This window comes from Peromyscus eremicus, chromosome 17, assembly GCF_949786415.1.
Source record: "Peromyscus eremicus chromosome 17, PerEre_H2_v1, whole genome shotgun sequence".
In the NCBI taxonomy this organism is placed as follows: domain Eukaryota; kingdom Metazoa; phylum Chordata; class Mammalia; order Rodentia; family Cricetidae; genus Peromyscus; species Peromyscus eremicus.
In genome coordinates, this window is record NC_081433.1 from 58,760,964 (window position 1) to 58,770,786 (window position 9,823).

Below are 9,823 nucleotides of genomic sequence, written 5' to 3' on the forward strand. Positions count from 1 at the left end.
GGGCCCCTGAGGCAAGTGCACAGGAGTGTTCTCAGGGTCAGGTGCATTTGAGCAGATACGTTTGTGGAGGAGGCCCTGGGAGTCCCGTGTCACCCTCGCCTGCTTTTGGGACAGGCTGTTCCAACACACAGTGGGCCTCAGGGGCCAGCCTGAAGCAGTTCCAAGCCAGTTCTTCAGGACTGCCTGGGGTGTGTCCCTGAGTCTTGGCCCAGTCGAGGGAGCTGAGCTTCCTCTACTATCCCTTCTGGAGGACCAGCTGGCCCCCCAGGGCTGGCTCAGTGCACTTGTGCAAGGAATCCTCTGAACTGTCCATCTGCTCTGTCCGTTGGTCTTACTAAGATCTAGTGGGATGAAGGGCCAGGCTTCCACGAACAAGACTTACTAGGCCTTCTCAGCCACAGGACCTCTCTGGGAGCCATCTGCCTCACCTCCTCCTGCTGGTCCATCCACATGAAAACTCTAAGGGCAGTGTCACCTAGAGCTCCCCCTCTCCAGACCTCCTGAAGGCTGCCATTGCCTTAAAAAAATTTTTTTTTTTAGATTAAATTATTTTTATTTAGTGTTAATAGGTGTTTCAATGAATGTATATGCCTATGTACCACTGTGCATGTCTGATGCCCGTGGAGGCCAGAAAAAGGGCATCAGTTCCCTGGAACTAGGATTTTGAATGGGTGTAAACTACCATTGAGGGTGTTGAAAGTTGAACCTAGATCCTCTGGCGGAGCCGTCAGTGCTCTTAACCTCTGAGGCATTCCCCACTGCCACCACCTTTGGATGTCATCCTTGGCCCGAACTGGACAGGGCCACCGGCAGGGCAGTCTGGAGTCTGGCAGACTCAAGTTTGGCCCCACGCTGCAGGCTACACTTGGCTCTGCATGTGAGTGCTGAGGATCTGAAGGCAGGCCCTTGTCCTTTTCAGGCAGCCTCTTTACCTCTGAGCCTGTCCCCAGCTCCTTGGACAGATGTGGTCATCAAGGCATGCACAGCATTTTTGTGTTTCAGATCCAGGGCAAGCTCAACACTAACAGACTAACGGTTCTGATAGCACTCTAAATGTCCCAGCCACAGAGCTGGAGAGGAGGGCTGTCACACCCACTGTCACTCCCCAGAGGCCTGCCTTTGTGAGCCCTGGATTCAGTGTCCTCCAGGGTATTCTCTGAAGTGAGCAGGACCCAGGTGTCCGGAGGGGTGGGCTTCGTGCCACGCTGTGGTACGCATGAGGGCCCGTCAAGAGCCGTGGCAGGTCAGCTCACACATGGCAGAGAACCAATTCCAAGTCCTCTGACCTCCGTCTGTGCACAGGGACACAGACAGGAGCACATGTGCACACAAATAAAATAATCTTAAAATTTAGAGCATCCCACCTGATGGCAGTCTGTCTGTATGTGTCTGTTTCTTCCTCCGACATCACCCGGGTGGGTCAGTCCCAAAGCCATGCAGGTCACACCAACAGGAATGGAAGAGCGAAATGTGGTCACCCCACCTCAGAAAGGAAAGGCATTCGGTCGAGTGGTGGCCACAAAGGTGTGCAGGTGCTGATGTGGCTCAGGCCTTTAACCCCAGCCGAGGGACTGAGCTGGAGGCCAATCAGGGCTGCACAGTGAAGCTCTGTCTCCAAAAAGACTGGGAGAGCTGGCTCAGAAGTTAAGAGTGCTTACTGTTCTTTCAGAGGACCCCGGCTCATGTCCCTGAACCACATGGCCCTCACAGCCACCCTAATTCCAGTGCCAGGGGATCCAACATCATTTTTTTTAAAAGATTTAAATATATATTTATGCATTCATATTTAAATATAGATAAAAATGGTTTTTGAGACAGGGTTTCTCTGTGTGGTCCTGGCTGTCCTGGAACTCACTCTGTAGACCAGACTGGCCTATGAACTCAAAGATCCACCTGCCTCTGCCTCCCGAGTGCTGAGATTAAAGGCCTGTGCCACCCTGCCCAGTTTAAAATGTATATGTTTTAGTTGTGTGTCTGTGTGTGGGTATGTGTTATGTGAAGGCAGGTCCCTGAAGAGGTCAGAGGTGTTGGAGCCCCTGGAGCTGGAGTTACAGAAACTGTGAACTACCTGACATGGGTGCTGGGTACTGAACTCAGATCCTCTTGCAAGAGCCATTTATCCAGCCCAGCATCTCTTTAGAAACTTGCTCAGGTCTGAGATGCTTCGCCTTACACTTCTCACTCTCAGAAGTCATGTGAGGGGCTGAAGGGGTGCTCAGTGGTTAAGAGCACATACAGCTCTTGCAGAGGACCTGATTCCAATCCTCAGCACCCACTTTAGGCGGCTCCCAACCACCTGCAATTCCAGCTCCAGACGATCCAATGTCCACTTCTGGCCTCCATGGGCATCTGCATGTACATGCATGAGTCCATACATGCCCATGGACCCACACACATACACAACATTTAAATAAAATAGAAACCCAAAACACTGAAAGCTGGGTCTAGTGCTGAGGGCTTGTAATTCCGGTGCTGGGGAGAAAACAAGTGGATCTCTAAGGCTGCACCAGTGGGCCAGTCCAGCCTGCTTGGGGAGTTCCAGGCCAAACAGAGAGTGTAGCTCAAGCTCAGGCCTGCTGTTGCACATTTTTAATCCCAGCACTTGGGAAGCAGAAATAGGCAGATCTCTGTTCAAGGCCAGCCAGTGAGACCCTGTCAAGAGAGATGGGGAGATGGGAGAGGGATGACACTGAGGTTACCCTCTGGCCTCCACAGGGCACAGTCCTCCATGTAAATATGAGGCTCAACATACATACAGACAGACAGACACACACACACACACACACACACACACACACACACACACACACACACACGGATTGACACTGGATTCCTATAGGATGCTGAGTATTGGATGTGATCCAGCTCTGCCTTAGCCCGGACTTGGGTCCTGTCCCCTTAAGACAGAGATGTAGCAGATGCTTTCCCAACAGAGTTAAGGAAGCCGCTCAAGACCAGAGTTGGGGAGTATGAGACAACAATCCTTGCTTCATATTACGAGTGCTGGATGGGGCTGGAGAGATGGCTCAGGAGTTGAGAGCACTGACTGATCTTCCAGAGGTTCCGGGTTCAATTCCCAGCACCCACATGGCCGCTAACAGTTGTCTGTAACTCCAAGATCTGACACCCTCACACAGACATACATGCAGGCAAAACACCCATGCAAGTTAAAGACTCAAAAGGAGAAAAACAACTTAATTTTTGACCTTGCAAAGTCGAAGGTGGTTTAGGGTATAGGGTAGGGAGGGTCACTCACCTTAGGAAAGGCAGAAATGCCAGGCATGTTTTATAACCCCCATGGCAGACCCTGTCCCCTGGATTCCTCATTGTACAAGTTCTTCAGAGATTCTATAATCTTGCTATTAGCATAGTCTCCACTCTGAAATCTCCATCCTCCGTGGGCAAAATCACGTAGCGGACTAAGTTCAACACAAGATGAACTAGTATTGCTGTTAGCTAGGAAAGACAAGGGCCTCCTGCCTGTCTGTGATTCGCTGACGCGTTCTATTTTCATAAAATGGACCATAATGATTACGGAATGGAAACGGTCAGGGCTAAGGATGGAAACTGCCGGGTCAGAGCTCGGGAGGCAGGCGGCCAGGGCTGGAAACTAGCCGGTCTGTCCGACGGAAGCTCCCACCTGGAATGTCATCAAACCAGGGTCGGGGGAAGCCCCAGGCCAAGGGTCCCCGCCCAGTAGAAAGCGGAGGCCGTGGCCCGTCTGTGCAGCGCTCAGAGAGGGAAGACGCGCACTGAGCGCGGGAGGCCTGACGAGCAAGCGGAACGCAGTGACCCGGGGAGCGTTGCGCGTGGGTCCAAGCTGAAGACCGGCCCTTCCGGTCCTGCCGACCAATGGTCCCTGGACGTGATCGGCGGCCTCTGGCGCATCTAGGCTACAGAGAGATTCTGCTTCAAAAAAAGAAAAAGGACCAAACAACAAAATTACAATTTTAAAAAGATGCTCTCTTGGGAAGAAAACGGTTTATCCTTGGACAAACACGGACGGCGCAGTGCCGTGGCTTGAAACAAAACTACTTCCGTTCCAAGCCTAGCAGGGCGGACCTCGGAGGGGCGGGACGATCGACCAAAAGAAAAGCCTCCTCGCAGGCACTTCCGCCCTTTCCTAAGATGGCGCAGGCGGAAGGGGCCGGTCACCGCCCGCTGGCGACGTCGCGGCTGGAGTTGAACCTGGTGCGGTTGCTGTGTCGCTGCGAGTCAATGGCAGCAGAAAAGCGGGAACCGAACGAGTGGCGTCTGGAGAAGGTGAGGGACTCCCACGCCGCCGCAGAGGTCTCGGGCCCTAGGGGGAGATGATCCGACTCACTGGCCACGCCACTTCCGGGTGGCGCCGCCACGTCAACTGCGGCTCCGCCCCTTGGTGCATACCCCCCCCCCCCCCCCCCCCCCCCGTCCGGGTTTCTCTTCCTGATCTCACCCCCTCAGCCACAGGCCACGCCCTCTGTTCCCACTTAATCGACTCTCTGCCCCACCCCGGCCCGTGGCTCCGCCCTCTCCCGCCCCCGCCCCCAGGCCACACCCCTTTCTGGTCTGACTCTTGCAAGCACTCTTTGAGGCCCCCCGACCTGGCTGACACCCTACCTTTCCTCCCAGTATGTGGGTGCCCTGGAAGACATGCTGCAGGCCCTGAAAATCCAAGCAAGGTGAGTGTGGGACACTGAGACACCCCCTCCACGCCGCGACAGAGGCAGGTTGACGTCCTCTTGCTGCCTTTCAGCAAACCCGCCTCTGAAGTCATCAGCGAGTACTCGCGCAAGGTGGACTTTCTGAAGGGCATGCTGCAGGCTGAGAAGCTGGTGAGCCTGTCCTGCCACCCCTCAGGCCCACTCGGGCCCCCACAGCCCCCAGGACCTGGACACAGCCCTCCAGTGATTTGTCTTCCCCTTCCCATGTTCCCTCAGACCTCCTCCTCTGAGAAGGCCCTAGCTAACCAGTTCCTGGCCCCTGGCCGAGTGCCCACCACAGCCAGGGAACGGGTGCCCGCCACCAAGACCGTACATTTGCAGTCCCGGGCACGTTACACCAGTGAGATGCGGAGTGAGCTGCTGGGCACGGTAGGATTCCTCCCTTGTCCCTGGGACCACCCTTGGGACAGCACAGAGTCTGTACAGGGACAGAGACTGAACACAGTACCAGAAACCCAAGAGGGCCCACAGACAAGGCTGCCCCAGAGAAGGTACAGTGCTCAAGACATTGCTAAAGGAATAGGAATTTGGTTTCTGGCAAGAGTAGATGATGGTGGTGGTATACGCCTTTAATCCCTGCACTCGGGAGGTAGAGGCAGGTGGATCTCTGTGAGTTCGAGGCCATCCTGGTCTACAGAGTGAGTTCCAGGACAGCAGGGCTACACAGAGAAACCCTGTCTGGACAACGAACAAAAGAAAATACAACAACATGGACCATGGACCATGTCTGCCTGGTTGAGCCCCAGAGTTGCCCCCGCATCAGAATTTGTTTACAGTAGAATAAGGAATGTCCTTCAGAGCACTTTTCGTAGGTCATCCCAAGGCAGAGAGAGAGATTTAGGAAGACATCAAGGTACATGGCCTCAAGCCTCTCTCTTCTCCCCACAGGAATCATCTGGAGGTGAGTCACGGCAGGCAGGACTTGGCTGTCCCTACTGCCCCACAGTCCTTGTGCCTGCCTGGCTCCCTTGATCTTCCCCAGCCCTGGAAGAGGGTAACCCAGGGTCAACTGAGTCATGCCTGAGGGGAGGCTGAGAAAAAGAAGGTGTCCCCAGGAGAGACAGCACCCCAGCGCAGTGCTAGGCCACTGAGAGGGACCTGGGACCTTGGGGATAGGAAGGATGTTGTACAGAGGCACTCTACCTAGGGCTTTACAGTATGATGAGTCCAGTGGACAGTAGGTCCCAGGCAGAACAGCATTCTGGGTAGCAGACTTGGAAACAGGAAACCAACCTTCGTCCTTGGCCTCCTTTGCTTCCAGAGCTTGAGGTGGACATGAGGAAGCGCATGTGAGTATCTTAGCCATTGAGTGGTGGGGAACGGGAGGGGGCTGGGTGAAGCTGGGCCCCTGAGGTGCTGCTACAAGGATCTAACTGCCCACTGGAAGTCCTTTCTGGGGCTGCTCCTCCTGGAATATAAAAAAGCAGGGGAAACTGAGTCCCAAGCAGAACTGAGGGTGATGCCATGGGCCCTGGGATCCTTGGGAAGGCACCATGTGGGTGTCTATATCTCCACCTGTCACTCCTGGGTACCCACTACATGTGGGGTCAGCAGAGCAAAGGGGCCCAGACCTGCAGATGAGAAGCATTCAGCGTCCGAGCTTGACCTCGTCCTCCAGAGGCACCAGGGCCTCCAGGAAAAGCTGGCGGAGGAGATGCTAGGCCTGGCACGCAGCCTCAAGACCAACACACTAGCCGCCCAGAGTGTCATCAAGAAGGACAACCAGGTGTGGGAACACTGCAGTCTCTGTCTCGGGCACTGAGAAAGCTCCGCAGAAGAGGGGCATTATGACTGGTGCTCTGCAGGTTCAGCAGGAGTTTGGTAAAGCCCAAGGAGGGGGTGGCTGAGGCATACCCAGCAGAGGGCACAGCTAGGGCCAGAAGCATGGGCCACCCAAGAGAGGCCACACATGGTCTCAGTCCTGTTGACAGCCCCCTCCTCCCACAGACCCTGTCACACTCTCTCAAGATGGCCGACCAGAACCTGGAGAAGCTGAAGATGGAGTCCGAGCGGTTGGAGCAGCATGCGCAGAAGTCGGTGAACTGGCTGCTGTGGGCCATGCTCATCGTCGTATGCTTCGTATTCATCAGCATGATCTTGTTTATCCGAATCATGCCCAGGCTGAAATAAAGCCCTCTGCCAGCTCACGCCTTCAGTGCTAGTGGAGTGGGGTGTGTGGGCTGCAGGGTGGTGTCGGCCAGCACACTTAGTGAGACCCTGACTCTATCCTCCAAAATAGCAAGAGAAAGGCTTATGAGACGGTTCAGCTGGTAAAGGCACTTGCCAAAAGACCTGACAACCTGAGTTCCACTCCAGAACACACAAATAAAACACAAGAATAAGGGAAAAAGGCAAATCAAAAACTATTTAATAATAAATATATTTACTGTAACTCCAGCTCCAGGGAACCTGACATCTCTGGCCTCTGGGCAGCTGCACTCCCATGCACACACACACCCCTAGTAAACATAAAAGCCTAAACTTGCTTTTAGGCGATGAGGCAAAGACTCATTGTAAAACTGCTTGTTGCCCAAGTATGCAGATCTAGGTTCAAATCCTCAGTACCCTTCTAAAATGCCAGTGGTGGGGTGCATGAGCCTATGATCCCAGTGCTAGGAGTAGAGACAGGCAGATCTACCTGGAGCTCCCGGCCGGCCAGCCTAGTCAAAACGGGGAAAAAAAATAAGATGAGGAAGCAATAACCTGAGCTGGCCTCTGCGTATGCACACAACCACAAAGGTATTTTTTAAAAATACAATTACTGCCGGGCGGTGGTGGCGCACGCCTTTAATCCCAGCACTCGGGAGGCAGAGGAAGGCGGATCTCTGTGAGTTCGAGGCCAGCCTGGGCTACCAAGTGAGTTCCAGGAGAGGCGCAAAGCTACACAGAGAAACCCTGTCTCGAAAAACCAAAAAAAAAAAAAAAAAAAAAAAAAATACAATTACTAAAAACAAAAAAAAAAACAACCTGTTTTTTTACAATAGATTTGGGAAAGTTAATAGGCCCTGACAGCGCCCCTAGAGAGAAGACTCAAACCCGGTGTCAACATTCCACAGGCCCCGCCCACCTGCCTTAGCCCCGCCCCGGCGGCCGGGCGCCCTGGACAGCGGATCCGCAGGCAGTTCCTGCACAGCTGCGTTCCCTGCAGCAGAGCCAGGCGCGGATCCGCGGCTCTGGGGACAGGTGACACTGCGCGGGACGACCCGAGTGACCGACAGGCGGGAGGAGGTGGGAGTTCCACGGGGACGTGACCGTGGGCTGCGGCGGTAGGCGCGGGGGTCGCTTCGACCCGTCCGGGGTCGCCGCGACGCCCAGGATCCGCTGCATCGCGCCCTTCCGGCTTCCGACCCGGGGGCGGGGCCGGCGCTGCGCGGCCAGCCAACCTCGTGCCTTCATGCAAATGAAGGCTTGGTGACGCCTCGGTACCTCTTCAGCGCCCCCTTCCGGGGTCCGCGGCCAAGGGGCGGAGTCTGGGTTGCGCGGCCAGCCAACCGCGCTCGCGTATGCAAATACCCGCAGGCCCCGCCCCCAGGCGCGGTCCGCCGGGTCCTCCCGCCGCCTGCAGACCCCGGTCCAGGCGCTCAGGCCCCAACGCTACTTGCAGTTCGCGCCCCGCCGTCGGGGGGCGCCCGAGCGCCGCGGCCCCGCGCATGCCCGCCCGGGAGCGCCCGCAGCCCCGCCCAGCCGGCCCCGAGCCCCGGGTGAGTGCCCGTGTGGGAGCCCCTACGTGGGGAGAACCCCACTTCCTGACACCTCTTAACCGCGATCCCTGCTGCTGTGCAGACGCTGGTGTCTGGAAGCCGGGAGTCCCACGCCCACCCTCCGCAGTGTCACCCGGGGCCCGGGCGGCTCCGCACGAGGCCCCGGAAGATCGTGTTTGAGGACGAGCTACGTTCCCGGGCCCCATTGCATGAAGAAAAGCCTCCCAAAGCTCTGGGACCCCGTCCCAACCCAGTGCCCGACTATGAGCTGTGAGTGCCCCATTGTGGCTTTTTGTTGTAAAGCTGGGGGGGTCTGGCCTTGTAGCCTAGGCTAGCCTCTTAAAAGTCATGAACCTCCTGTCTCAGCCTCCTGAGTCACCATGCTCGTGGTCCCTCTGTGCTTTTTAATGCCTGGGAACTAGGACGGATCAGTACCGAGTTAGGAAATGGGGGCTTTAATTGGGGGTCCCAGCATGGGCAAAGAAAAGCCAATTGCCATGATGGGGTGGAAAGACAGATTTCCTCCCACTCACACTGACCCCTTTTCCAATCTGGTAGTAAGTACCCGCCAGTGAGCAGCAGGAGGGATCGGAGCCGCTATGCCGCTGTGTTCGAGGACCAGTACGCAGAGTTCTCGGAGCTCCAGCGCGAGGTGGGGGCCACGCAGGCCAAGCTGCGGCAGCTGGAGGCCCTGCTGATGTCACTGCCCCCACCGCGAAGCCAGGTCAGCCCCGGGTCCTCTAGTGTCCCCAGCTCCCTGCGACCGTGCTCCCTCTACCGGGTGGGCACTGCCATCACAGCCATGTCGGCCCTGCCCCACCCTTCTGAGCCCCTGCCCCACCTCGCTCTTTCAGAAGGAGGCTCACGTGGCAGCTCGTGTCTGGAGAGAATTTGAGAAGAAGCGGGCGGTGAGTGGAGACTCCTGGGTCTGTGGCCTCTGGTCCTGTCCTGAAACTGGGACCGTGTATGCGGTTTATTAAAAAAAAAAAAGTTGAACATCTTGAGGACCTCAGGTTAGAGTGCCAAGAGGACTTCCTCAGCTCTTGTTCCCCCAGGATCCTGGCTTCCTGGATAAGCAGGCTCGCTGTCACTACTTGAAGGGTAAACTGAGGCACCTCAAGTCGCAGATCCGAAAATTCGATGACCAAGAGGACAGCGACTGTGAGGACTCCGTGTACTTCTGAGTGTCCTGGACATGGTGGGGGCTTCTCAGCCCATGGGGAACCACACTCCAGTTCTTCCAGGGGAAGCAAGTCCTATTGAGAATCCCAGAGAATAAACATGGATTAGACCCCTACTGTGTGCAGCTGCCTAAAAGCATTTCTTCATTTTACAGGGGGTGGAAATGAGGTTCAGAGACAAGGACCTGTCCAAGGTCACAGATGGGAGCAACAATTGTGTAGATTCCAGTATCCTGGG

At 55.8% G+C, this 9,823-nt stretch overlaps 2 protein-coding genes across 3 annotated transcripts; both read left to right on the forward strand.

Annotated features, from left to right (window-relative positions):
• The first annotated feature begins 3,836 nt into the window (after positions 1-3,836).
• On the forward strand, positions 3,837-6,850 carry Use1 (unconventional SNARE in the ER 1). Of its 2 annotated transcripts, none has more exons than XM_059244329.1 (8): positions 3,837-4,263; positions 4,612-4,661; positions 4,736-4,814; positions 4,920-5,072; positions 5,592-5,604; positions 5,965-5,992; positions 6,255-6,429; positions 6,651-6,850. In XM_059244329.1, exons 1-8 carry the CDS (start codon positions 4,129-4,131, stop codon positions 6,831-6,833), a joined length of 816 nt encoding a protein of 271 aa, XP_059100312.1. In that variant the 5' UTR covers positions 3,837-4,128; the 3' UTR covers positions 6,834-6,850. The 2 variants fall into 2 exon arrangements, with proteins under 2 accessions (XP_059100312.1, XP_059100313.1); XM_059244330.1 differs by having other exon boundaries at positions 3,838-4,263; positions 6,258-6,429.
• Positions 6,851-7,677: 827 nt separating this feature from the next.
• Ocel1 (occludin/ELL domain containing 1) lies at positions 7,678-9,701 on the forward strand. Its single transcript, XM_059244619.1, has 5 exons — positions 7,678-8,404; positions 8,487-8,674; positions 8,963-9,128; positions 9,259-9,312; positions 9,460-9,701. The coding sequence occupies exons 1-5, from the start codon at positions 8,207-8,209 to the stop codon at positions 9,586-9,588; spliced, it is 735 nt and encodes a 244-aa protein (XP_059100602.1). The 5' UTR covers positions 7,678-8,206; the 3' UTR covers positions 9,589-9,701.
• The last annotated feature ends 122 nt before the right edge of the window (positions 9,702-9,823 follow it).